The sequence below is a fragment of the Electrophorus electricus genome, chromosome 6, assembly GCF_041902795.1.
Source record: "Electrophorus electricus isolate QZ-2024a chromosome 6, ASM4190279v1, whole genome shotgun sequence".
NCBI classification, from domain to species: domain Eukaryota; kingdom Metazoa; phylum Chordata; class Actinopteri; order Gymnotiformes; family Gymnotidae; genus Electrophorus; species Electrophorus electricus.
The window spans coordinates 29066054-29093961 of NC_137502.1; the positions used below are offsets into that span (position 1 = coordinate 29066054).

General features: G+C 50.5%; 1 protein-coding gene and 1 long non-coding RNA gene across 2 annotated transcripts; one reads left to right on the top strand and one right to left on the bottom strand.

Moving 5' to 3' along the window:
- Positions 1–46: 46 nt before the first annotated feature.
- On the bottom strand, positions 47–27889 carry foxo6b (forkhead box O6 b). Its single transcript, XM_035525747.2, has 2 exons — positions 26491–27889; positions 47–4024 (listed from the first exon to the last, which is right to left on the bottom strand). The coding sequence occupies exons 1-2, from the start codon at positions 26983–26985 to the stop codon at positions 2348–2350; spliced, it is 2172 nt and encodes a 723-aa protein (XP_035381640.1). The 5' UTR covers positions 26986–27889; the 3' UTR covers positions 47–2347.
- Positions 10804–12860, top strand: LOC145658612 (uncharacterized). Its single transcript, XR_014124257.1, has 4 exons — positions 10804–11024; positions 11276–11366; positions 12077–12164; positions 12316–12860. It is a non-coding gene; the product is annotated as an uncharacterized LOC145658612 (long non-coding RNA).
- Positions 27890–27908: the final 19 nt, after the last annotated feature.

The following is a 27908-nucleotide window of genomic DNA, read 5'->3' on the forward strand; positions in this document are numbered from 1 at the left end:
ACTCTCTGTCTTCCTCTCTCTCTCTCCTAATCTCTTTCACCCTGCCTCTTTTTCAGTCTCTCTCTCTCTCTCTCTCTCTCTCTCTCTCTCTCTCTCTCTCTCTCTCTCTTCCTATCAGTTCATTTTTTCTCTCTGGCGTACTATTGCTCTCTTTTTCAACTCATTCACTTTCTAATCCGTCTCTCTCTGTCAGTCTATCGATCAGTCTCCTCCACTCAGCCCCTCCTCCTCGCTCTTCTGCTCTCTCCCTGTCTACTTTTCTCATATCATATCAGAACTGGAGTGAATTAGGAGGCCAGCGTCTGAGATCTGTCCACCCAGACTGACCCATCTGCATATAGGGATCGTGTTAAAAACAACCGCCAATGATTTTTTTTCTTTGTTTGTTTGTTTGTTTGTTTGTTTTTTTTCCACAAGAAAATCACACAATTACATAACATCCATAATAAAGCAAAAGTAAGTTACGTCTGGGTGGCCGCACAGGACCTCGGCAACAGGAAGTCTCACTGGATGAGCACGGGATGCTGTGGCGTGGCGGTGTGATGTCACAATTCGAGCGGATGAATTGTGACATCACTGAATCGATGTTGTGCCGTGTTCTAAAATGGAACATAAACACAGATCATCACTCTTGGTGGGCACCTAATTACTTCCACTGTCTCCCCCGGTGTAATCACGCCACGAAGATGATATGATAGGAGCATGTGTGCAAAAGGAAGATAGCACCCATTTTCTATCTGCTGACTGTGATAATTAGCGTGCAATTCACCAGTGTAAACTCTAAAGACGGTGTAATGTGGCTATTCTCTGAAGAGGGTCTGACTGGGCTTGGGTATATAGTGTCACTTTCCGGCAGTGCTATCATCCCACGAGTCCAAATTATTTTACTACACAGAGTCACACTAAGTCATTAAAAGTTGTGTTCCCTAAATTCTAGATCTGATTTAAATTAGGATTGATAGTGCAAAGTTAATGAGGGATAGCGAGGCTTCAGGACTGATAAATCAGCTTCGATTATCTAAAGTAACGCTGCATAGTCTAACGATAACGCAATCCACAAAGGTAGCCAGATCGGAGCGTCTGCCTCCAAGTGCTCGTAGCTCACAGGCGGCTGCCACAGTGCGGTCGGCCGGAGGTGCGCGGGAGAGAGCTTCGCTCAGGAAGCGCGCTAGCCTCCGATCGTTCCTTATCTCATTATAAGGAAAGCTACATAAATCCACGGAATGGGGGAGAAAGGGGGAACGGTGAATATTTGCATTTCTGCTCTCTTGCTCCCTCGCTCTGCATCTGTCTGCCTCTCTCTCTTTCTCTCTCCCTCTCTCTTTTGCTTTTTCACATTCCCTCGCTTCAGTCCCCCCCCCCTTGCTGCAGAGTGACTTTAATCATCACTTTAGCCAAAACACATTAAGCTGGTGTGTCTGGGGTACGAAAAAAAAAATTAAAAAGAAAGAAAGAAAACTAAAGAAAAAAAAAAGCTCTCCGAGCATGAGTGTCGCATTCGATTTGCAGTGGTGATGCATAGCTGGTGCAGTACTTTAGAGATTAAACAGGATATGGTGAATATCAATGGAGCGGGACTGACTGATGACTCTCCCAGGCCCGTGACGGAGGGCCCGGCCGGTGGGCCTCTTCAAGACGAGCGATGCACAGTGACCCCAGGTGGAAGTCCCTCCCGCTACACGGAAACGCCGCCCACTCGCCCGCCCTCGCCCGTGATCTTTGAGATACACGTGCGTTCTCGACTCGCGCAGACGCACGCACCCAACACCTATACGTGAGCGCCGGACAGAGCAGACATCTACTTCTCTACCCTGCACTTGAATACAAAAGGGGGAAGGAGGGGCCACAATGCTAATTTTTCTTGTTCTGGAAGGATAACAGAGCCGTTTGCATACATTAAACCTGGGCCGGCGGACGCTGTGAATCACCGCGGCGCAGGGTAGCCGTTACCGCACCTGATCGAATGGAGATGGATGTAAAGTGCTTGAGAGCTTTTGACCAGGAGATGACAGCAATGGATCGAGAGCGAACCGAAGGACGGAGAGAAGGACGAGGACGGCACGCTGGGCCAGAAGGATGCTATCACACGAACCCACGGCAGAGAAACACAAAAAGAGGGAGGGAGGAAAGAGGAAGAGACGCAACTCCACGTCCCGACACAAACTGTAATCACACCAGCGACCGGACGGCCCTAAAGAGACGTCCTGTCTCCAGGGCGGAAGGAATTCCCGGTCGGATCGGTCCGGACCTGATCAGCTTCCCCCCTCGCCCCTCGCAAGGCTCCATGGGTGAAGTTTTCCTGTGAGTGTCTGTGTGAGTGTCCCCCTCCCATCCACACGCAACAGTTTTAGCCAGGCACCCAGCTCTGGGCGTTATGTGACTGTGGAGGTCCCGCAAACACCCCCATCCCCATCCCCAGACCGAGGCCCATGCCGACGCCCTGCGGCAGCGAACCGTCGTAGTTATAGTCCATTCCCTCGGCAGAGTCCATGAAGTCGTTGAGAAGGACGGACTCCACGTCGCAGTCCAAGCTGCTCTGATGGACCTCCATCTCCACCCCGGGCTGCTGCAGGCGGCCGCCGGGAGGCTGGTGGGGGCCGGGCTGGTGGCCGGCGTGGTAACTGGCACTCTGCGACGGGTGGTGGTGGTAGTAGCCGTGCCAGGGCTCCGTCATGCCCTGGTGGTTGTTGTGGGCACCCGGGTAGGGCTGGTGGCGCGGCTGAGGGGCGGAGGCCAGGCGGCAGGGGTCCTGGGGCACGTCCAGGGCGGCGGCGGGGTTGGGAGGCAGTGAGGTGGAGGGAAGGTGTGCGCGAGGGCCATACAGGCTGGAGGATTTGTGGTTGTACGGCTGCAGCATGTCCCCGTTGACGCCAGGGGACAGAGCCGGCTGTCTGGAGGTGGCGTGCGGCACGTGGCCGTGCATGTGGTTCGGATTCTGGCTGGGGTTGAGCTTGTGGCCGTGCTCGTGAGCTCGTCCGTAGTCGTGACCCGGGAGATGTTTGGGACCGTGGTTGTAGTCGAGGCTCGGGTGGTGCTTGCTGGCATTGTGGCTGCGGCGATGGCTGGGGTTCTGCTCGTGCACCGGCCCGTGTTCGCCGTGCAGGCTCGGCCTGGGGATGGCAGTCTGGCTCGGATTGTGAGCGCTGTTCTGATTGTGGCTGTGAGAGTGCACTCCACTACTGGGCCGGGGCAGCAGCCCGTGGGACGTCCCTCCTTGTCCCACCACCATGTCCTTGCCGCAGTACTGCGGCCCACCGGCTAACAGGCTCTCCAGAGCGTTGTTCTCTGAGTAAGCCCTCAGGGGGCGCTGGAAGCTGGTTGGCTTGTTTTCCTGGATGGTCTGCATAGGGGCGTGGAGGCGCAGCATGCCCATGGAAGGCTGACCATAGACGGTGCCACAGTACGACGTCTCCCCCTTCGGACCCGGGCCGTAATGGTAGCCGTTGCATTTAAGCTGCGGCGGCTGGGAGAAGCCCTCTTCCAGGCTGATGGCCCCTGTGAGGTCAGCCAGTTGAGGGAGCTCCACCGAAGGGCAGTGGCCCCCCGTGCCCAGGGCGGGCGACCGGGTGCTGGTGGGGCTCGGGTAGAGGCGGGGCGAAGCCGAGCAGGACAGCCCACCCTCCTCCGGCTCATCCGGCTCCGTTTCCGCCAGGATGGGTGACAGGCAGCCGCTCAGTGTGGATGCCGACGAGCTGGTCCTGGAGTGCAGGTCTGTCCAGGCATCGAACTCCTCGCCGCCCACCCCCAGGCCCGCCTTGCCGGCCGGGCTAGCATGCTCCGGTGACCCCTGCATGCCAGAGCCGGCCACAGGCCCGCGGCCCATCCCCACAGCTCTCTTGCGGCTGATCCGGCCTCGGCTCTTCAGGTAGCGAGTACCGTTGTCCATGGAGGCGGCACGCCGCCGCGGGCCCTTACCCATCTTCCCACCTTCTGGGTTCAGCATCCACCAGGAGCTCTTGCCCGTTCCCTCGTTCTGGACCCGGATGAATCGCGTGTGCAGGGACAGGTTGTGTCGGATGGAGTTCTGCACAGACAACCGAGGGTAAGAAAGACAAAAGTGGATTTGTAAAACATTTCATGGAAGGACACAACATAATTTATGCGTTTCAGTTTCCTGTCTAATCAGAGAGAATCAGACATATTGAAAACTTAAAATTCTAAGTTTCATCTGACACTTGATCTGAAGTAAAAATTTCTTGTCCTCCAGACATTTATCTTAGTTGCTGTTTTTGTTTAACAGTGCTGTGGAACTCTATTTGTCTTGATGTATTACAAATCTATTTCTCAGGTAAACACATACACTACATCAGCGTCCATTTATCCATTCTGCATCATTCAGCAGTGGTACTCAAAATGTTCGTTACTCGCCGCATCTCTGGACAAGAACGAAGACGAAACGAGCAAAAAATCATTCGGCGGCGGCTTATCATTCAGACCGAGCACCTGTTCTGCTACGGCCAGGCGCCGCGCGTGCTGCCCGCGTGGATCAATACAGCAGGCGCCCCCACCCCCGTCCCCGTGCCGTGCGCTCTCCCTCTCTGACTCACGCCCCAGACAGCCGAGCTGCACGCGCGCACGTGCGCACGTGCGCGCCCGCCGCATCCGGCACGTCGAGCCGTCGCCAAGGTTACCCAAATGAATCACACGTGGCAGCCCAATGGCAGACGCCCCTATCGATCGCAGCCGTGTGAGCTCGAAGGGGAAGCCAGAGCACAGAGGAAGAGGGAGAGCGGCGCGATTCTGGCACACTGACTGCGCTGGAAGAACACCAGAACAAAGAAAGCAGAAGAGGGGGGGTGCTAGGGGAACTATTTCCAATGCCAAGAAAAAGCATATTTACATCAGGACGTCAGACATGGCCCTTCATTTCTTGTAGCACAACAATAAATGGGGATTTATGAGAACAGAACGGCTGCTAATTTCTGAGAGGGAACTAGCGCGAGGTGACTCAGGGCAAGGTATAGACACACTCCATGTGATGCATCGAAGGCTAGTAAACCATATGCTGACCATTTTCTCAGCTAATGCATACAGTCCTGGGAAGACGTAGGGCACCGGTCCGGACTCAAGGGACGAGCTTTGTGGTTTTCTTCATGCTGACCGATCCACGATTCTTGACAAACATTCTGATGATTCTGATGAATCACATGCACACACGCAGGCCAATGGATAATCAAGCCCCAGTCAAAACCATGTAGGCCCAGCATGTCACATGGTAGGATCAATGCTCACCCAAGCACTTTTGCCATAGTGGAAGTCAAAAAATGGAAAGGTGTTGACGCATAACTGCCCTGTTACACTGACTCTGTTGCCCTGTTACACTGACTCTGTTGCTCTGTTACACTGACTCTGTTGCCTGTTACACTGACTCTGTTGCCTGTTACACTGACTCTGTTGCTCTGTTACACTGACTGTCACCCTGTTACACTGACTCTGTTGCTCTGTTACACTGACTCTGTTGCTCTGTTACACTGACTCTGTCACCCTGTTACACTGACTCTGTTGCCTGTTACACTGACTCTGTTGCTCTGTTACACTGACTGTCACCCTGTTACACTGACTCTGTTGCTCTGTTACACTGACTCTGTCACCCTGTTACACTGACTCTGTTGCTCTGTTACACTGACTGTCACCCTGTTACACTGACTCTGTTGCTCTGTTACACTGACTGTCACCCTGTAACACTGACTCTGTTGTAACCCTGGTGAATGGATGAAGTGATGGCTAGGCTACTGTATTCCCGCTCTCTAGCTGCTCACTGTATGTCTGTGCATATGCATATGCGGCCCTGTGCAAAATATGTGTGTGCGTGTGTGTGTGTCTGTGTCTGTGTATAAAATGGAGGCCAAATCCTCCGATCTGTTTTTCCCCATTGAGTGTTCTCAGCTCAGTAGGTTCATGTTTTAAACACTGTTCAGGGAGCTCAGCGCTCTCTCTCTCTCTGTCTCTGTCTCCTACATGCACACACACACACACACACACACACACACACACACACACACACACACACACACACACACACACATACATACACACACCAGATCTGCACCAGGCTTGTGCCTTTGGCACAAGACCACTGACTACCTCTCTCTGAGTACCGAACCATCCTCTCCTTCATGGCCACTCCTCAATCGATCTGCCCTCGTATCAAGCTCTGGAATGGCTGTAGTGTACGGCATACAGAGCTCTTACCAAGGGTGCCGCCATCGCTGTGCTGACATACCTCTTTGTCCCGAAAGCCAGGCTGTACCGAATAACCACTACCCAGGTAAAAGCCGTCGGGGCCATGCCCTGAGTGTCCAAAGCCAAATATCAGCCCAGCTGAAGTTTGCTGAAGTCACCACAATCAATATTCAATTGCATTCATGCATATCTGGTAAGAAACTAAATCATTGTGTTTGATTTGTTCATTCCAAACACTGCCCCGAAAGCACACAGCATGGTAACTGCCTGCACCGAAAATAATACTGATCTACTTATTTATTACGGCCACGTGTTATTTATTTTCCCAAACATGCTGGTCAGATTAATCGATATCCGTACAAAAAACGTATATACAAACTATCAGTACAAAAAACTAGAGCTTCAACCATTAGAAACCACAAAAAAATGCTTGATGGGAAAACTGTAAGCCCAGTATGAATATGTCTTAATTAAACCGGTTACAGGCAGCTTCTGAACTCATATTGACAGATATGAGTTTACCAGTTCATCTGCAATGCCAGAATGATATTACTGAAATGAAATCTGAGATCTGAAATCTGAGATCTGTGGTGTATACTCGAACCATCTGGCCCATGTGTTGACAGAAAATATTATAGTCCTGGGTTACTTTGCTGGAGTGGACATTAATGCAAAGGAATATAGTTTTATGGCTTAATATTTGACTTGGTTGGTAATATATGCCATTTTATAAACTGCAAGTGAATGTCAGAGTGAATGTTGAAGACCCCACTCTTGAACATCCACAATTAATTATTATGAAAAATGGAGATAAATCCTGTGTGTGTTATTATTGAAAGGATGCCAAATCAGAACTTGTGCTGCTGTTTTGTGATTATAATGAACTCCTTGGTTTACCTGGTTAGAAAAGTGATAGATGCAATTGTGTTCTACAGTCCAAATCTAATCCAAACGGTTTGAGTGCAGTGTGTGCCATCACCATCAAGAACTTCCAACCTTCCCCCAACCAGTGAATGAGCACTGATCCCAGACCAGTTTAGAAGTGTGAATTTAACAGAAGAAGCACATGCGAAGGTGTCAGGTTTGGTAGTTTGCCTGTGTTTTGAGCAGCTCTGCATGAGCTAAGCGTGCCATCAAGCACCTGATAAACATCTGTTTATCACTCCCTTTCACACTTGCAGCATGGCTGGCGTGTTTTTCAATCACCTACCCTCAGATAGGAAAACAAACCCATCCAACATGGAGGGAAAAAGCAAGGTAGCAGCCGCGTCGCCGGCCGTCCCGCTTCCACGCCGCATAATTGCTTGTCAAGCACGTCCGCGGGCCCATGCTCAGCCCTCTCCCTCCCCTACAGCTCTCGTTCGGAGAAAGAAGGCCCTTGTTTTCCGTAGTGATTCCGAAAACCATTAGGGCTCATATTAGTAAATGGACATCAGGCACTCAGGTGAGGCAATTATCCCAGCGAGATGGCGCGCCGAGCTGGAGACCGACTCCGAAGCCTGCTGATCTCTAAGAGCTCGTCTGCTCTTCACCCCCCCCACCCCCCCCACCCCACCCCACCCCCGACCCCCAGTGGACCACCCCCTCCCTGTGCCTCTCTCTCCTTCCGGCAGTGCTGTAGGGCTCAATTCTCCAGCGTGCTCCAACAGGGCAGGAAAGAAAGGATTGAAAAAACCTTCCCGCTTTGACTCTGCTCCTTTTCAAAAGTGGGCCGAAATTGGATAAGCGCAGCGGTATTTATGTTCTCCCCCCCCCCCGAGAAGGCACTGTTCTGTTGCCACGGTGGCAGTTCGGATGAACGGGGCCCCGTGCTGGCGTAATGGCCCCGGCCACAGGCCACTGAGGCAACGGGCGAGCGGGGTTGGTTCAATCAGAGGGGAACAGAGCGGCGGCAGGCACAGAAAGCAGACAAACCACGTGTCCCGAGTAAAGAAAAAAAACAACAACAACAAAAAAAAACGCCCTGCGCCACGCGATTGTGCGATCGGCACCCCGGCAGCTCCACCTGCGGTTGCCGCGGAGGGTAACCATGACGACCATGCTAAACGGCAGGGAGAAGAGCGAGAAGTGAAGGAGGGAGGTTACGGAGAGAGGGGTAAAGAAGAGGCAGATGTCGTTTGATGCTGTAGATAACTCCAAACAGGCTTTCATCTCTGACTGTCAGATGACTCGCGCCAACTTGCAGGGGAGCTTCAATCATCGGCAGAGGCAATCGCCACGAGAACTGTCTCTGAGGACCGGTGATTATCAAGTTGGGTATAAGCCGCGTGACTCTCTGTGTGACTGCCCCTAGCCTGCCAGGGTGTGCGACGGACACCCGCGTTGAGTGGGCCCGGCGCCGTCGAAATCCCCCGCAACATGAGTCGACAAATTAGCTTGTTCCAACGCTCCACGCCTTCAGCGTGATTAAACCTGAACTCGGGGGACGGCAGGGAGCCGCTGAGACGGCCTCGCCTCCACCCGTGCCGAGCCCTGCGCCTGTGTGACACAGCTGCGAGGACGGGCGTCGGCGCTGGACTTGTGCACCCGCGCTCTTAAAAAGCCCGGCTGCTCGCGTTAAGTCTGGCTCGCGCGGCGGGAGCACGGCTTGCGGAGAGATTCTGGAGACCGGCCCAGACGCCACGCGGCTCTCGCGTGAGTCAGCGGCTGGAGGGGCCCCTCCCGCTCCTGCTCACGCCTGCGCAGGCACGCACGCTCCTGCTCACCTGACACGCGCGCGTGCACGCCCCATGCACTCCCCGAGAAATCTGGCAATCACCCTTAATCCCACTCCAGCCAGGCTAATCTCTGAGAATCCAGGGCTAATCCTGGTTAAATCTGCCTGTTCCTCGCCTGGGTGTCACCCCTGGTACTGCTGTGATGCATTGGGGATTGAAGGGATCATATGGTACCTGGGCTGGGGGTAAAAGCCGAAGATGATGATGGCCACAATGACTGTCGCAGGTCTATTACATCATCAAAAACAGGACTTCTAAATGTGATTCTTACACACTGTTGCACTCCACAGGTTTTAAAATGTATCTTGAAAGGGACTCGCTACATTATCAAGATGGAGAAACTTTTGTCAGAAACATAAGGCGTATGAACCTCTCCTGGCCTGAGGGACTGGCCCACAACCATTGTAGCTCCTCTCCGCCTTGCGTTTTCGGCCAGTCACGCCTACGCCAAGTCATCAAAAGGCTTGTTTTACATGGAAAGTCCTGTTTTTTACAGCTAACCAATCAAACTGAACACCACCATAAAGGCATCACACTTAACGTAACGCAGCGGTCAGACGGTGGTGTGATTAAGCTTCCCGCAGACATACGACTCGTGAGGCATTTTGTTGTTTATGCAGTCCATTAAAAAAAGAATTAGAAAAATGCTAGTTTATAGAAGGTAACAAGAAATATGGTGTGCTTTGAAAGGAGTCTGTAACAGACACAATCCCACTGGATGGCACATGTGTCCCAAGGCAGATTGTGACACATTGACCCCTTTGGCATTCGTCCCCAGATTCACATAGAAGATCTGAGCAGTACCACTGTGTTTTATTTATTCCATCAAACACACCAAAATTGAATTCATGGATACAACTGGATTAGCAAGTTGTATGTATGTGACAAATAAACCAAACTTGAAACTTGAAACTTGAAGTTGTGAGCTAAACAGGGTTATAAGCTCTGTTCTTAAGGCAATTACAGAAGAAACTGTTGGAAAACTCAGAGGGTGAGCAAAGAAGATCTGTTCATGCATTTTTTATGTAAAACATACAGCACTAAGATCTCATTACAAGTACAGTTAGAATACATGCCATTCAGGCATCGTTATAGCAGCTGATGTGGCCTTGGCAAAAAGGCGACAACAAGCGTGTCCACGAAGTGAAGTCGAGAGTGGCTGAAGAATCATCTACCTTCCCGGCACATACACGAGACCTGGAGGACAGTACGCGCCAGCTTTAGCCTCAGTGAAGGAGGTGAAAACGGTGATGATCGCTTGTAGGCTTGCCAGAGCGGACACGACATCACAGTCATTTGCAATGTTTTTCGATTCAGGCATGCTGGAAGGGAAGTGATTGCTGAGCCTGGGAGGTCTCTTATTGATGTCCCTATGTATTATGCATGGAAAGCAATGTGTGACTGGATGGTTCTGGATTCCGGTAAACGGCCCCGAAGAGCATCGCGCCTGGCTTTCTGCTTCGCGTGTCTAAGGCACGCTCTAATTTTACGGAGGACTCTCCGTGGAGCGTCGATGGCAGCCCTCTGTTCTCGTGTTCCGCAGCAGCGTTCCGGTCTGGAACGTTCCTTTTCCAAGCGTACCGGGGATTGTTCCGTGGAGCGTGCTTGGGAGCTGGCAGGACTGGGAAAAGCGCGCAGCCCCGCGCGGCCATTATTTATTAATCCCTCTCACGCAGCCAGTAGTCATTATGTACGGCCCTGTCAATGGGCATCTCTCTCTCTCTCCGCCGCGCAGTTATTTGATAATAAGCTCAAGCGGGGAGAGAGAGAGAGAGAGAGAGAGGGAGAGAGAGAGAGAGAGAGAGAGAGAGAGAGAGAGGGAGGGAGAGAGAGATCAGTCTCCTGCAGGCGGGGAGAGTTAAAATGAGAGCCCTGTGTGGGAAAGGGGGCTCGTCTGCTAAGCCTGTCTGGAGGCAATCGATGGAAATTAGCCAACACTAAAGATGCACTTCCTGTGAATGATGTCACGGGCGGCGCTTGTCTGTTTGAGGGGAAATAAAGAACTAGCAGCCGCGCAAATTAATGCGGGGGGAAACGTAGGGTGGCAGCGATTTAAAGTGGGGGTGGGGGTGGGGGGTCTGGAAGGAGAGGACGCAAGGAGAAAAGTGTCACGAAAAGAAAACGGTGAGCCAACTCAAGTACGCTAAGTACACGGTAATGAATCTGTAAGACACATGCTCCCAGTGCTCCTTCACTCATACACACATGTACATGTGCGTGCGCGCGCACACACTCTGAACATGTCCAACAGGATATATGGCTCCTTAGTTAATTGGAGATTACATCTCATGGACAGGGAGTGCCGTGTCCGTTCTACATATGCATGATAGCTGAAGCATGAGTGTTTCGCCAACTGTTTGCCTTGTGCTATCCAGGACGGAGTCCCCGCACTGCAGGGCTGTACACATGTCCAAGACTGCAAAAGACGAACGCAATAAGCTGAAAGTTTAATCCTACATTTTCAAGGTTAGTAAGTAATGGTTAAGATTTGATCATTTTTATAATATATGACTCTTCTAAGAATAAATAAAAAACACATGACTTTTGAAAACTTTCTTTGGAAGCACAGAGATAGAAACAATATCTGGTGTATCTGCAATCCCTGCAAACACTGCAGTCAAAGTGTTACACCACTCAGGTCTAAGTCTGGAGTGTGTAAAGATTTCACATCCAGTGTATATGGGAAACGCAGGTCCCACTATCGGGTCCACAAGTCCATCATGTCTGGTAGTATTGCAGTGCACAGCCCTTTAAAAGAGGTGCAGCCATTAAGAATATGTACAAATGCTGGGAAGAGAACCACACAAGTTTGGGACGTGGATAGATGGGTACCACAGCTGAAGATCGTATGTAGTGGAAAGAACCTGCAAGTGTGTTTTCACACAGAGAATAAGGACCTCCTCACTGATAGTGGAATTAGTATCTGGCACCAGCTTTAGTACCTTGGCCAGCTTTCTCTGGAGTTTTAAGCCAGACCAGTTATACAGCTACTGGACTCTTTGGATCTCCAATAAAATATGTCTTGACGTGCCAGACTATAGCTTGTGAGATGTTCCGTTGAGGCCCACTGCGGCCTCCACAAATACAGATGAATCTGTGATCGTGCCATCAGTGAACTCCTCTGACTCCTGACTGGTTGAAGATCATGATAACCCTGTGCTTTTTCTTCTGCAAAGATCATTCAGGCCTGGCCAGTCAGACCACACACCAGATCCATGGGCCATCCGACTTCCAACCGGAGCTTGTCCACTTCCTCGTATGCAGGTGGGAAATTAGGGCGCCATGCACACGCACAAACTGATCATCTTCTCACACACACACACACACACACACACACACACACACACACACAAACATTCCATGTTCATTTTCCTACTGTACTAGTTTTTTCTATTTCTGCCTCTGACTACCATAGGTTACCACTACGAACTCCCACTGTTAGACCCATCTATGATGGTAATAACCATTATTACAGATGAAAATTGCTGAAAATTGGAAAATGTGATAAACGCCCCCTCAGACTACCAGCTATTCTTCAAACCTTGAAAATACGACGGAGACAGCAAAGCTCTCGCTCAGCAAGCCTTTTTCTCCCCCTCACTCTCCGCCGAGGCGAGACATCACCCCCAGGGGAACCAGAAAGACAGGAGAGGCCACAGCGTGTGAAGCTCCAGCCCAACCTAAGAAAGGCAGCCTGGGCAGGAGGAAGGCAGCCCGGGGGCCTGGAGGCCCAGGGGCCCAGGGGCCCAGGGGCCCCAGGGCCAAGGCATGGGACTAGGCTGCTAGTGAGCTCCATCCCCCTTGGGCTGTGCTCTAATTGGAGCTGGAGCTGCTGGCCAAGCCGAGCCTCCCTCCCAGTGAGAGGGAGAGCCTGGGGACGAGATCCAGAGACGGACAGGGCTGGGCCGGGTGTGGGGGGGGGGGGTGTACGGCAAGGAGGGGGAGGTTTAAAAATAGCCCCGGCAGATTAAGGAGCATCTGAGAGCGGAGCGGGGGATCGGAAAATCCGACCCGCATGCCAGAGCCGACCGTGAGGGCACGGAGACCAACCTGCTCGGCCCGAGCGGCAGGGTGGAGCCCAGCTTGGCTGGCCCCCTCGGGCACGTGTGGGACCAGGTGCTCCCGGGCACCATCGCCTACACCAAAACCACAGAGCTTAGCCCAGAGCCAAGCCGAGAAGCAGCCCCTACCTGAACCCCTGCTCCCCACGCACAGGGGGGTCTCCTCCTGACTCTCTCTTCCTGCCTATACTTATTCTATTGTACACGATATAAAACCACACCATGCTCACACAAAACGCTGCAATTAAGTGTCATTAGACTGTAATGAAATAGCTGTCGCCAATCCCCCTCAAACGCTCCGCTAGCCTGTTCTGTTTGTGCTCTCCTCCAAACCAGTGAGTGAAAAGACGGTGACACACTGACTATCATTTTCTGCACAAAGTCGTCCTCTGTCCTAGGCGGAGCATGCACAATTAATTAGTAAATCATTAATTAAGTCACGCTTCGATTCTTTCAGTTTAAGGGCGTGGAGCGGGTTGATCACTTTAATCAAGAGCAAACAGATGAGGAAGCGCAGTCGCATGACTCTTAATTAAACGGCGGCTAGACTGATGTGTTTTAGAACATACTTTACGACTGGTTCCGAGCCCATCGGGAAGGACAAAGGCTGTTTTGTGTACAAATGCGTGCAGAGCTTTTCGTGGGATTTTCTTTAGATGCTGAGCGGCACAGTCAAGCATACGATAAAAGAATGTCTGTATTGCTCACACTCCCCTTTATAATCACATATAGCACACAAAGACGTGCTGTGACACACACACGCACGCACGCCCGCACATGCACGCACGCACACACGCACACACTTGTGCTCTGTTAGCCTGGCACATAGGGCCCGCTCATTACAACAATGCCAAGCTACCAGTTGCTAAGGAGACCTGTGGGAGAGGGAGGGTTCCTGTTGCTATGGCAGCAAGCCTGCTTCCTGCCAACTGTCTTTCCCCATGAGACCTGACCGTAGTAAGCAGAGAAAAGGAGCGAGAGAACGAAAGGAAGATAGAGGGGAGAGCGGAGGAGAGAGAGAATGGGTGGGGGGAGGTTGTAAGAGGGGGTTATGGGTAAGAGATGTTGAAAGAGAAAGAGTTTATAAAAGAAGGTGGCAAGGAGGGGTGGAGGAGGGGTGGAGGAGGGGTGTTAGATAGACCAAATGAGGAGGCGGGGGGGGGGGGGGGTGGAGACAGAGCAGGAGAGAGAGTACGCGCTGTGAAAACTGATGGAGGTGCGGGAGAGTGAAGGAGTGGGACCGGGTAATGCTAGGAGCCGCTCCCAGCGAGGGAGACACCTCGGGGCGGCCGCCTGACGCCCCAACAACATGGCCGCTCTCTGCCCCCCTCAGCACAGCCCAGAAGCAGCCCGCGCGGGTGTGCTGGTCTCTCGTAACCACAACGTCCCCCAGGGTCCTGTAGCGAGACCACAACTCTCTATCGGAAGGACGAACGGAAACACTGCGGAGCTTCGTTTGGCGTTATTGCGTGTCACGGCACCGGGTTTGAGGCTCGGCGTCAGCGCGTGACGCCGTGCCGCGTTTTCCGCTGGTGAGCGCACGGAGCGGCCGGAGCGCGGACAGGAGAGGCGAGCACGATGACATTTTCAGCATGAGAGAATGCTGGGAGGCCCATCGCAATAACTGCAACTCGGTGTCAACGCTGTTCTTTGGAAATAATAGACTAGAGAGGAAAACAGAGAGTGAGGGAGGGAGGAGAGAGAAAGAGGTGGAGAGAGAGCGAGAGAGAGAGAGAGAGAGGGTTGGATCAAGACATGGCATTGATCACGCACTGGGGACGGCACACGGAGTAGGGTCACATGAGGAGAGAGAGAGGGAGAGACAGACAGAGAGAGAGAGGGAGAGACAGAGAGCGTGAAAGAGAGCTTCTACTGTCTCAAGTTTAAATGGGATTTTTGGCTCCAATGTGATCAGAATTGGTTCCGTCCTGTGGTGCTCCTCTCCCTGTGTGACGCGCCTTATTGGTTACAGCTCTTTTGTCACAACAGTTTAAAGGAGAGATGGGGAGGAGGAGTACTGACACACATGCTGCACAAACACGTCTGGGCCGATAAACTGGGCTTTTTGGGGCGGGGGGTGGGGGGGGCGGGGAGAATGAGATAATGGTGCATCAAAAGGTTTCTATCCCTGTCACCCAAAAACGCACAAACACACTCGTGCACATGCACACTCAGAAGCACCCGCATTTTGCTGTTTTGCCATCTCTGCATATGTCATGACTGTTGAGGGGCCTCAAAGGATGCGTCTCTCTCTCTCTTTCTCTCTCTCTCTCTTTCTCTCTCTCTCTCTCTCTCTCTCTCTCCTGCGTGTCTGTTTCTCATTCGGAGGGAATGTGGCGTCTGTCTCGTTCTCACAGAGTCGGCCCTGCTGCTGTACGGCTCATCTGCTCTCATTCAGCCACATACACACACACACACACAAACGTGCGCACGCATGCATACACGCACACACACACACACACACACGAACACATATATTCAAACATTCCAAGACGCTGGGTTTATTGACTTATTCATGCACGGGTTTATTTCAGGGGCAGAATGCACTGTCTGCCTGTCTCAAACACTCCAGACATTCCCCCCCACACACACACACCCCTGTAGAGAACTGAGGGTTTAGAGTTCATTTGGGGTCTTTCAGGGCTCATTCCTCATTCTCCACGATACGTCTTCTTTTAGTTCAACTATCCTCTCTCTCTCTCTCTCTCTCTCTCTCTTCTTTTTTTCATTCTGATCTCTCCTTCTGTCATTTTTTTACCATTTTCCCCTAACTTGTTCCCTCCTCATCTCTTTCTTTAATACACGCATTTTTCTATCATTCTCTCTCTCTCTCTCTCTCTCTCTCTCTCTCTCTCTCTCTCTCTCTCTCTCAAGTCTGCATTCTGGAGAAAAAGAGAAGGTAGGCCCACATTTCCTGGAACAAAGACAGCCCAATTAAGTCAGTTTGAGTTAGGGTCCGCACGGCAGACTAAGATGGGGACAGAGAGAGGTAAAGGGGGAGACAGAGAGACAGGAGTATGGAGAGAGAGAGAGAGAGAGAGAGAGAGAGAAGTGTAACAAAAAAGAAACGGAGGAAGACGAGAGGGAGGCGAGACGGAGAGGAGCTGGATTGACTTTGTAGCGGAAGAGAGGCGACTGGTTGTGTTTTCTTCCCCTACCTCCTCGATGGGAGACCTATGAAATATTAATAACTGCTCCAGCCATCCACTTCACAGGCCCATGCTAAAACTTAGTGTCTAATGAGACACTGCTCATGAATTGCTAATGAGGATGCTGGAATGTGTGTTTGGGGTGTGTGCACGCGCGTGTGTGTGCATGTGTGTGCTTGTGTGTGATGCGTGTGTGTGTGTGTGGTGGGGGAGGGGTCATTCGGGTGCACGAGAGGGGTGGGGTTCAGTGGAATGCAAAGTCTTTGAGAACTTCTAGAGAACGTCATTAAAAAGCCGCTCCTCGTCGCTTTCAAAACACAGGGAATTTGCGCAAGTTCCTCTCTTGCACAAGACCCGCGTCCTCGACATGCTAGCCCTGTGCGCATTTGCAGACACACTCACACACAGCCCAGGCCTGCGGTGTCACACCATTACGAATGTTAGCTGTAAAATCCTGCGCTTGAATGCAGAGCTCCCAGACAGCATGGAGACCCACGCAGCTCCAGAGGGGCCTTATTTAGTGTCACATATTTAATGTTCACTGGAGACGTGTCCCTCGACGGATCATCTCCGTGTCCACGCACGGAGGAGGACAGAGGCCGCACGCGGATCACGGCTGAGTTATCCCGGGTTAGCCTATTTGGGCTGCCACCGGAGCCAAACTGAGGCCAAGGGTGCTGTGGGTGGGGCTCCCAGGGGAGGGGCCAGCACACGAGAGAGGAAACAGAATGGTTGCCAGAGTGAGCGTGACTCCCTCACCAACTTCACATCCTCCAGAATCTCCATGAGTGTGTTTGTGTGTCTGTGTGTGTGAGAGAGAGAGAGAGACTCAAAGATTCAATGCGATTTGTCACGTTACATGAATCTGTGTTTCAAATTTGCACAGTAGTGGCGTAATTGGAACATACAGTAGAGCAGCGTGCGGGAGGCGTGTGCTTGCTCATGCATATGCACGAGGCTGGCTTAATGTCAGCGCAGTTTTACCCATGTGCAGGGGATGCATATGGGGCACCGAAACTCTACACACACCGCATGTCGGAGAGAGTCGGAGAGTCAGAAGGGCAGATAGAAAGAGAGAATGTGTGTGTGTATGTCTGTTTGTATGTGTGTGTGTGTGTATGTCTGTTTGTGTGTGTGTATGTCTGTTTGTGTGTGTGTATGGTATCAGGAACTGCCTCTCTAGATGTGTGTGTGTGTTTGTGTGTCAGTAACAGTCTTTACGCCTGAGCGGTGCTGTCAGTGGGCATCACTCAGCTGAGCCACAGCGGGCGGAGCACATCATTAACAGAGACGAGAGAGAGAGAGAGAGAGAGAGAGAAAGATGCAGAGAGATAGAGAGAGAGAGACTCTAATACCCAGAGCACAGATAGGGCTGCTCACTGAGCTTAGTCATGCAGTCCCAGGCTGCCAGCGACACCACCCTGCCCCCTCTGACACCACCCTCCTGGCTCTGCCACCACCCTGCCCCCTCTGACACCACCCCTCTGTCCTGCCACTCCCAACGCTCGCTCTCCGGCCCTTCCTGATTGCCGCTTGTCACGTCCGAATCCCTCAGATGATGCTGTGGCCATTAACCTCACAACTGCTCACTTGACTCTGTTCTCTCCTGTAGGAGACCAAAGCAGCAGGTGGGGGCTTCAGGCACAACACCACACTCCACCAAACTGGTTTGCTGTCTGATCAATATACCATCTGTATTTGAATAATTTCTAATTTTAAATAATCACTATCTCTTTATTATAAATAATCAGTGATGGTTTTCCATGGTCAACCAACATTAAAAATTCTAATTTGATAACCCAAATTTACTCCTTTGCTTTGTAATATGTATAAATGCTATATGATTTCTAAATGAAATATGAAATGAATATGCCTTTAAATGTGAGGTTTTCTTGTTCTTGCTATATGTAACCAGTTCAACTACTCTACCCTTTGCTTACTGGGCCTGTCAGCCATGGCGGTTCTGCCAGTATTTAACACACACGTTAACGCAGCTTCTAAACTCTCTGATCTAATGGAAAACCATCAAAGAGCAGAAAGGTCCTTAATAGAATCCCAGATTTGATGTAGTTCAAATTTAGGGGAAAGCGGCAAATCAATGGGGACAATGATGCGACCAATTAAAATGGAGAAGGAGCTCAACTAGGCAGAGAAAGAGAGAGTGATAGCGAGAGACAGCAAGAGAGAGAGAGAGAGAAAGAGAGTGATAGAGAGAGAGAGGGAGACTGTTCACTTTCTGCAGTTATCATGACAACACTCAGACTGAAAAAGTGAAAAGGATAGACAGAACGAGAGAGAGAGAGGGAGAGAGAGGGAGAGAGAGGCGCAGGGTTCGTTCGAGGCTGTGTATGGTGTCTGTGAGTCACATGGGTAGCGTACTAAACACACCGTGGCCGGCATCCTGACCCATTTTTATCAAACTGACACACAGATCTACCACACGCAGCTGCCTTGTTATGCTTCAAGCCTCGTCTGTTTCAGAATCGCTTCCTTCCATACCATGCCCACAAACATACACGCATGCACGCACACACACCACACAAATAATGCCTCATAACGCAGTGCTGTGTTACCATGTAACCACAAAAGAAATTTATTTAGAATCTATATATAACTTAATTTTTTCTCAGTATACAGTATAATATATCCTGTATGGATCTTGCTGTGCAGGGTTTATGCAGAAATTGCTCAAAATGTTATAGTTTCAACCACTGTAATGAAATATTACATCTAAACCTTATATTTGCCAGCGACTTCAATGAGCAGGAATGGTTTGTCTAATGTAACATCAGCCTTGCAGTAGATAAGTCTATATGCACCAGAAAAATAGAAAAAGAGACCTAAAGGCCTAACATCTGGTGCACACGGCAAACATCTGGACCGGTTAGGGAGAGACGTCTGTTTGGATCAGCACAACTGCATCTCACGACAGCGACAGTAAAGGGTGCGTTTCTGGTCTCAGCGGTAGAGGGGTCGGAGCAGTAGATGGGTAGTAGTGGTCATAGCAGTAGAGTGGTAGTAGTGGTCATAGCAGTAGAGGGGTAGTAGTGGTCATAGCAGTAGGGGGTAGTAGTGGTCGTAGCAGTAGAGGGGTAGTAGTGGTTGGAGCAGTAGAGTGGTAGTAGTGGTCATAGCAGTAGAGGGGTAGTAGTGGTAGCAGTAGGGGGTAGTAGTGGTCATAGCAGTAGAGTGGTAGTAGTGGTCATAGCAGTAGGGGGTAGTAGTGGTCGTAGCAGTAGGGGGTAGTAGTGGTCATAGCAGTAGAGTGGTAGTGGTCATAGCAGTAGGGGGTAGTAGTGGTCGTAGCAGTAGAGTGGTAGTGGTCATAGCAGTAGAGGGGTAGTAGTGGTCGTAGCAGTAGGGGGTAGTAGTGGTCATAGCAGTAGAGGGGTAGTAGTGGTAGCAGTAGGGGGGTAGTAGTGGTCATAGCAGTAGAGTGGTAGTAGTGGTCATAGCAGCAGGGGGGTAGTAGTGGTCGTAGCAGTAGAGGGGTAATAGTGGTAGTAGCAGTAGAGTGGTAGTAGTGGTCGGAGCAGTAGATGGGTAGTAGTGGTCATAGCAGTAGAGGGGTAGTAGTGGTCGGAGCAGTATGGGGGTAGTAGTGGTAGCAGTAGGGGGGTAGTAGTGGTCGGAGCAGTAGGGGGGTAGTAGTGGTAGCAGTAGGGGGGTAGTAGTGGTCGGAGCAGTATGGGGGTAGTAGCGGTCGGAGCAGTAGAGGGGTAGTAGTGGTAGCAGTAGGGGGGTAGTAGTGGTCGGAGCAGTATGGGGGTAGTAGTGGTCGGAGCAGTAGAGGGGTAGTAGTGGTAGCAGTAGGGGGTAGTAGTGGTCGGAGCAGTAGAGTGGTAGTAGTGGTAGTAGCAGTAGAGTGGTAGTAGTGGTAGTAGCAGTAGGGGGGTAGTAGTGGTAGTAGTAGAGGGGTAATAGTGGTAGTAGCAGTAGAGTGGTAGTAGTGGTCGGAGCAGTAGATGGGTAGTAGTGGTCATAGCAGTAGAGGGGTAGTAGTGGTCGGAGCAGTATGGGGGTAGTAGTGGTAGCAGTAGGGGGGTAGTAGTGGTCGGAGCAGTAGAGGGGTAGTAGTGGTAGCAGTAGGGGGGTAGTAGTGGTCGGAGCAGTAGAGGGGTAGTAGTGGTAGCAGTAGGGGGGTAGTAGTGGTCGGAGCAGTATGGGGGTAGTAGCGGTCGGAGCAGTAGAGGGGTAGTAGTGGTAGCAGTAGGGGGGTAGTAGTGGTCGGAGCAGTATGGGGGTAGTAGTGGTCGGAGCAGTAGAGTGGTAGTAGTGGTAGTAGCAGTAGGGGGGTAGTAGTGGTAGTAGTAGAGGGGTAATAGTGGTAGTAGCAGTAGAGTGGTAGTAGTGGTCGGAGCAGTAGATGGGTAGTAGTGGTCATAGCAGTAGAGGGGTAGTAGTGGTCGGAGCAGTATGGGGGTAGTAGTGGTAGCAGTAGGGGGGTAGTAGTGGTCGGAGCAGTAGAGGGGTAGTAGTGGTAGCAGTAGGGGGGTAGTAGTGGTCGGAGCAGTATGGGGTAGTAGTGGTCGGAGCAGTAGAGGGGTAGTAGTGGTAGCAGTAGGGGGGTAGTAGTGGTCGGAGCAGTAGATGGGTAGTAGTGGTCATAGCAGTAGGGGGGTAGTAGTGGTCGGAGCAGTTGAGGGGTAGTAGTGGTCGTAGCAGTAGAGTGGTAGTAGTGGTCATAGCAGTAGAGGGGTAGTAGTGGTAGTAGCAGTAGAGTGGTAGTAGTGGTCGGAGCAGTAGATGGGTAGTAGTGGTCATAGCAGTAGGGGGTAGTAGTGGTCGTAGCAGTAGGGGGGTAGTAGTGGTCATAGCAGTAGGGGGGTAGTAGTGGTCATAGCAGTAGGGGGTAGTAGTGGTCGTAGCAGTAGGGGGGTAGTAGTGGTCATAGCAGTAGGGGGGTAGTAGTGGTCACAGTGGCAGAGGGGTAGTAGTGGTAGTAGTAGTAGAGGGGTAGTAGTGGTAGTAGTAGAGGGGTACTAGTGGTAGTAGTAGAGGGGTACTAGTGGTAGTAGCAGTAGAGTGGTAGTAGTGGTAGTAGCAGTAGGGGGTTAGTAGTGGTAGTAGTAGATGGGTAGTAGTAGTAGTAGTAGTAGTAGTAGTAGAGGGATACTAGTGGTAGTTGTAGAGGGGTAGTAGTGGTAGTAGTAGTAGAGGGGTAGTAGTGTTAGTAGCATTAGAGGGTAATAGTGGTAGTAGTAACAATAGGGTAGTAGTGGTCGCAGTGTCAGAGGGGTAGTTCAATCCCCCGCCCTCCCATTAGAAGTCATACCCTCCCATTAGAAGTTCAGCCAGCGCTGGAGTGGGTAAAGGCCTTCTGAAGTGTGAGTCTCTACCTGGACGACTGAGCTTTCTGCTCAGTCAATACCTTGGAAAGTGCAAAAACACAGTGTGTGCACAGTGAGCAGAGTGAGAGAACTAGGAATGTGTGTGGGTATGTGCACGTGTGGGGCGTTCAAGTGCAGGACATTGGTGTGTTAGTCCATGTGTGTGCGTGTGTGTGTGTGTGTGTATTTGAGAGAGAGAGTTAGGCATCATGGCTGTAATTACTGTGGAATCAGAGTGAGATCTGCACCACCGTGATAATGAGTCTCGTCTGAATTATTAACTAGACCTCCATCCCCTGGACAAGCAGTCCCATCGGGCCTGGCACACACACACACATACACACACACACACACACACACACACACACACATACACACACACACACAGCCACACAAATCCACACACACATATAAACAACACGTGCTTGACAGCTAGATGTGTGTAGAAAAAAACACATAACAAACCACTGCAGCTACGAAGTACCATAAAAGGAACAGGAAGTCCAATAAAATGGGAACAGGAAATACTATAGAACAGGAAGATCTTCTCAGGTTGAAACAGAAACTATAAACTATGTTTATATTTATCACCCAAACATGCATGTGCCCTCTTTAGTTCAGCATAACTCAGATCTGAGTTCTCTCAGTGAGTTCTGGGCCTACAGTGAGACGAGGAATTGGGGCCTGAGTCCAAAACCGACCCCTCCTCCCTCCTCCCCCTCGGTCTGGGAGAGAGGGGGCCTCTCGCCCTGCCGACTTGCACGCGCACGGTGGATTTTCCACCTCTTTCCCTCAGCAGCTACCATTCTCCCCACTTCCCTCCATAACTCCGAATTCCCCTGTCCGAGAAAAGAATTAATAAATGAATGAATCTGCCCTGGAGCAGTGTAAAGTAAGCAGACACGGACAGTGCCTTTCCGTCCCGTCCCGTGTAAGTGTGCTCTCAGACAGGCTGGACTTCTGCAAGAGGCGCTCCGGGCGGGAGGCCATGGGTTTCCTGCAGAAAGCCGAGGCATAGTAATGGACAAGACGTCTGCGCTCTTCCTCATCTACTCCTCATCCTCCCCATGCGGCTTCCGAAGCATGACCTTTTTTTTTTCTTTTTTTTTTGTCTCCAAGCAGGAAAGACCACACCCCCCACGCCTGATCAAAATACCCGGCATCCCAGCGAATCTGGCTGAGCATGGAGCTCCCCACTCTCCTCTACCATGCCTCTATGTGGGTGACACTGGTGGCAATCTGACAAGCTGCGAGTTCCGGACTTCCCTGGCATGGAGCCACCCTGCCCTTCGCAGCACGGGAACACCCGTCTGAGAGCCCCCCGCTCTGGCTCCCTCACGCCTATCACGAATCCCCACCTCCGGAATGTCCTTTCTCACTGTTTTTTTTTAATATTGTGTGCCGCAGGCAAATACAGGTCTCCTATGGCTTGGCCTGTCGTTCATTCTCACAGTCCAATACTGTCCACAAAGGAGATCAATACTGCAGCACGTTAAAGTGCGCACGATATACTGGCCACTGTTCAGCCTCGGCCCTCACGTGACCGCTGACTCCCACAGCCTGCCACAAGTGGCCGTGATAGAACCCCACATGGCTCAGTGTTTAAGTACGCTTGGAGTTTTGGTCGAAAGGGCTTCCGAACCACAAAGGCATTGCTCCACTGGCTTCTCTTCCCTTTGTTTTCATTACACATGTTCTGAGCTGTGCCGAGGGCCCCTCTCCACACTCCTCAACTTCGTCACCTTCCGCGCATCACCGCATGCGCCAGTGTCCGCAACTCGTAGGCCACAGGCCAAAACCCGCAGCGGCGCTTCCCACGTGCAGCGATTACCTCCATCGCTCCCTCAAGGGCTTTTACGGGGGGCTCTCCCCCAATCCCCCTCCCCTCAGATTATGTGTGACCAAGCGAACAGGACGAGGAAACGCAATCGGGCCTGGGGAAGAGCGAGAATGCGAATACTAAGGTGGTGCGATCCAGGAAGAGGCATGTCTTACAGACACACAGGGGGAATGTTGTGGCGGTGGCAGACACAGTAAGTCTACAGACTGGGCAGAGACATACCAGGCCCTCAGTAAGTCTACAGACTGGACAGAGACGTACCAGGCCCTCAGTAAATCTACAGACTGGACAGAGATATACGAGGCCCTCAGTAAATCCACAGACTAGGACAGAGAAGTACCAGGCCCTCAGTAAGTCTACAGACTGGACAGAGACATACCAAGCCCTCAGTAAATCTACAGACTGGACAGAGATATACCAGGCCCTCAGTAAATCCACAGACTAGGACAGAGACGTACCAGGCCCTCAGTAAGTCTACAGACTGGACAGAGACATACCAGACTCCACAGACTGGTAAGTCTGGACAGAGACGTACCAGGCCCTCAGTAAGTCTGCAGACTGGTCATAAATCAGGCACTCAGACACCCCGAGTGTGACTCTGTATCCCACTCTCCCTCAAATACCTGAAAGTACCGCAACCATCCGTTCACTTGGATCTACAGATCTCCTAACTTTATGGTCATAACCCTCAACTTTGTGACTGCTGATTGCCAGTGTGTTAGGCTCTGCCCTGGACTGCCCTACCAACACACTAAGGCCATAATCTGAGCTTTCCCGTAAAACAGCGGTATTAATAGTGGCTATCCGGCGCTTTGGGCTACGACCAACGGTCTGAGTGTCTGAGCCAGGCTGGGCAAGAGGCACGGTGCCTGGGGGCAGAGTTTGTGCTACCAGCTCTCAGATTACACAAGACTGCTTCTAATCTCTCACTCACTCTCTCTCTCACTTTCTTTCTCACACACACACTCTCCCTCAAATTGTATCTGCTTTTGCTGTGCTTTAGCCCACCACTCATTTAATTTCATCAACAACTTGCCAATGTTTCTACCATGATGGTTTTGTGAGTGTGCGTGTGTGTGTGTTTGTGTGCATATGGCATGTGTTCAGCTTTCAGAAAGAGAGTTAAGCATTTTGGAAAGTGAGATTATTATTATATGTGCGTGCAAGTTTACATTAGGGAAATTGAAATTGAACCGTGAGTGTGTGTATGTGTGTATCTGTAATGCGTAAGGTCTGTGTGTGTGATCATAAGCGCGCATGTGTCAGAATTAAAAGCGCATTAAAAGCCTATGCCAACTGTTCCAGGGCCAATGTGTGTGTGAGAGCAGGGGCCTGTTTTCCACAACTTTATTTTGATTGAATCAAGTTGTTTTTCGCTCTCTTCGCACCCTGCCAACCAATCAAAACCCTTGCCTCACTGCAAAGCTCCATGGGAGCATGTGAGAGACAAACAGCTGGGGATCCCTAGGCAGCAGAAACGAGTCCAGAAGAATTAAGATCGATTTAAAATCCAGTTTAGGACTATGATTTTAAGTTTAGTATAGCCTAACTTCATCCTGGGGCAATATAACAGTCTAGTTGTGATAAACATCCCATCTAGTGATTTTAAATTCAGATAGTGACATAACTGTTGCAAACCATTATAAACAAGAATGGTGATTTATTATTGAACCTAATAGCAAAGGGATTCCATTAAATAAGCATTCCTATAGACCAACCCGTCCAGTGCAAACCATCAGGCCCAGAGCTGTATTCACAACATCCTAGAAGAAAGCTCATATTCAGACAAGATTTGTGATCTTACACCTCTGTGTATCTATTTCTAAAAATAATAAGTTTCCAATGTTTTGGGCAATATTACTTAAGAGCTTTAAATGTACTCTCAAATAATACAGCCTACAATAAAATCTATCTTACTTAGCCTTTTCAGGTACTGATGATATTCCATATATAAAGAAGAGTGTCATAAACACAAGAATTGAGTGAATTACTATATAACAAATCCACATAGCCAAAAAGGTCTGCAAGTGAAAATATCTGAGTAAATACAGCTAAACCGCATTCATCTGTGTTTGGAAAAGAACAGCTGCCTTATCATTGAATTGCACCATTCATACGCTTCCAAATCATTGCTGGACATCTAAATATTTTGCTCAAATGAGACAAGTCATTCACACAGATGAAAAAAAAATAGTTTGAACAACTCATTGGCAATATAATAATAATAAATGATAAATGCAAGAGAGAGAACGAGAGAGTTCCCTTGTGTACTGTATTACGAGCACGAGCCAGCTACAATCTGAAAAATCTAAACTAATTAAATGCTTATGAAAGTATGCCATAGGCTACTGTGCGCGAAAAAACACAAGTATTAACCGTTTCAGTGTTACATCATTTGCATTTAGCTTTTGCCATATGTTGCGGTTTATTTTTGCCATTTCAGTTGTCTCACTCTAGGCCTATTACTCTTCAGTTTCTGTAACGTTTCGAACACAATTTAATATCGTGCCCATGTCTCTCGCGCTCTCCCTCGCGCGCGCGCACGCGCGCGCTCAGAGACGTCAGGACAGAGAGTCAGAGAGGATGGGAGGCGCAGGCGGAAGGTGGTAAGTGGGAGGGGGGTCTTTTTTCCAGACAAGACAAGCGGCTTGACTATATGCGACTATGGAGCCTGACGCATGGCCAGGTTGAGCGGACTCACTTATGTCCCCCAGTTGACCTGTGACCCCCCCACCACCACCACCACCACCACGACCACCTACCACAGTGGGTTACCCGGGTGCGAACGGCAAGAGTGTTCTAAGCGTCAACATATATACAGTTTAATCAGCACAAATGCGTCGGTGCTCCATAATCTCCGAGAAAAGCGGAAAAACTGGGTGGATTGTCTTTCTCTCAATTCTGCACACATGCACGCTAAGACGTCCCAGCGCAATGAACCCAGTGAACTCTCCGCCCCCACGTACTGTTCACCATTCATCTCGCTGGAAATACTGAGGGAAGCGTTATGGTACGAAGCATCATTTTCAGTGTAATGTAGTGCACCCAGTGTCAATGGAGGACACAATAGGAATTTACTACTAGTAGCCCGTTGTGTTGTCTTTATGTAGTCGCGGCGAACGTCCGTGTGTGCAGCTGCGCAAATCCCTCACATGATATACTAGTAACACATGAAAATGTATAATAAAACTGATTATTTCACCACTGTACCTTCCAGCCCGCGGAACTATTGCTGTCCCCTTTATCCTTGAAATATGGCACAAAGCGGACCATCCAGTCATAAATCTGGGATAACGTGAGGCGCTTTTCGGGGGTGCTCTCGATAGCACGCGTGATGAGATCCGCGTAGGACTGATTGCCCCACGCGTTCCGTCGCGAGGACTTGGATTTCCGCAACTGTCCGGCCACATCAAGCGCGGCGCCCGACATGCACGCGGGGGCAGCTGCAATAGGGGCAGGGGCGCCGGCTGGATGCTTCAGCTCAGTCGGCGCGCCTCCACTTCTCTCGCCCCGGCAGGCTGGCACGTTGTACGGCTCCACTTTCACGGATACCAGGGGCAGACCGCAGTTTTCCTCTTCTCCCCCTGTAAAATCGTCCGGACACGGCAGTGGCCAAGTGCAGGACCGCGGGCGGCTGTGCGGCTCGTAATCCGTCTCGAGTTCAACCTGATGCGCTTCCATTCCGTTGTTCTCCATCATCAACATTTGGACTGCTTTAGAGACGGGCAAGGTCAAAAAAAAAAAAAAAAAACACACACACAAAATGCGACTGTAAATCCAACGGTGATCTTAAGACGATGTGCCTGTTTTATTGTCTGTTGTGAAGTCTTTCAAACCTTAAAACAAAAAAAACAATAAGCCCGTACCAAAACCGCCAGGAGCCGTGAAGAGACTGGTCATTCTGTATGAGTCGTCTGCGATATCAAAACCAAGCACCCGAGTGTAACCAATGCATCACTATTGGCAATAGTCTTTCTTCCATGTTACTAAACAATTTAGTCACACGCAACTGAGTGTCCATAGGGCTGGGGTGCTTGAATCACACACCCATTACCGCGCCATGCCAAATTCAAAACCACATCAGAACCTTTGAAATGTTGGGTCCCTTTAATCGCTCGGTCGCAGCAACAGTTGATTGCTCTGACAGACTGTTTGACAGACAGCCTGGCTGGCAAAAGCTCGTAAATGTATCTCCTCGAGCTCCAGAAAGAGAGCGAAATCAATTGACTCTCTCTGGAGCCTGCCCTCAGTTTCCGTTGTGTGGAGGTCTCCGTTTTTTTCTGCAGATTTGTAATCAGATTCACACGCAAGCGCTCACGCGAACAGTCGCAACTGATAGTACACACAAGCGCAATTAGCGCCTCAAAATAGGGTTGCGTGAATCTTTAACGGAGCCGCAAAATTCCAAACGAGTGTTTTCTTCCCTTTTTTCGAAAAACGAGCGATGCTTTTTGATGAACGAGAAATCTTTTTCCGTCAAATTAATATTCCAGATTGATATTTTTTTACACGTATTCATCCATGTCTCCAAGTTGCCGATGACGAGACGGGTCGTAGCGCTGGATAAATGCTGCTAGCAGATAATTGGACAATGCTCGAATCAAGTCACTCCCTCTGGAACAGGTTTG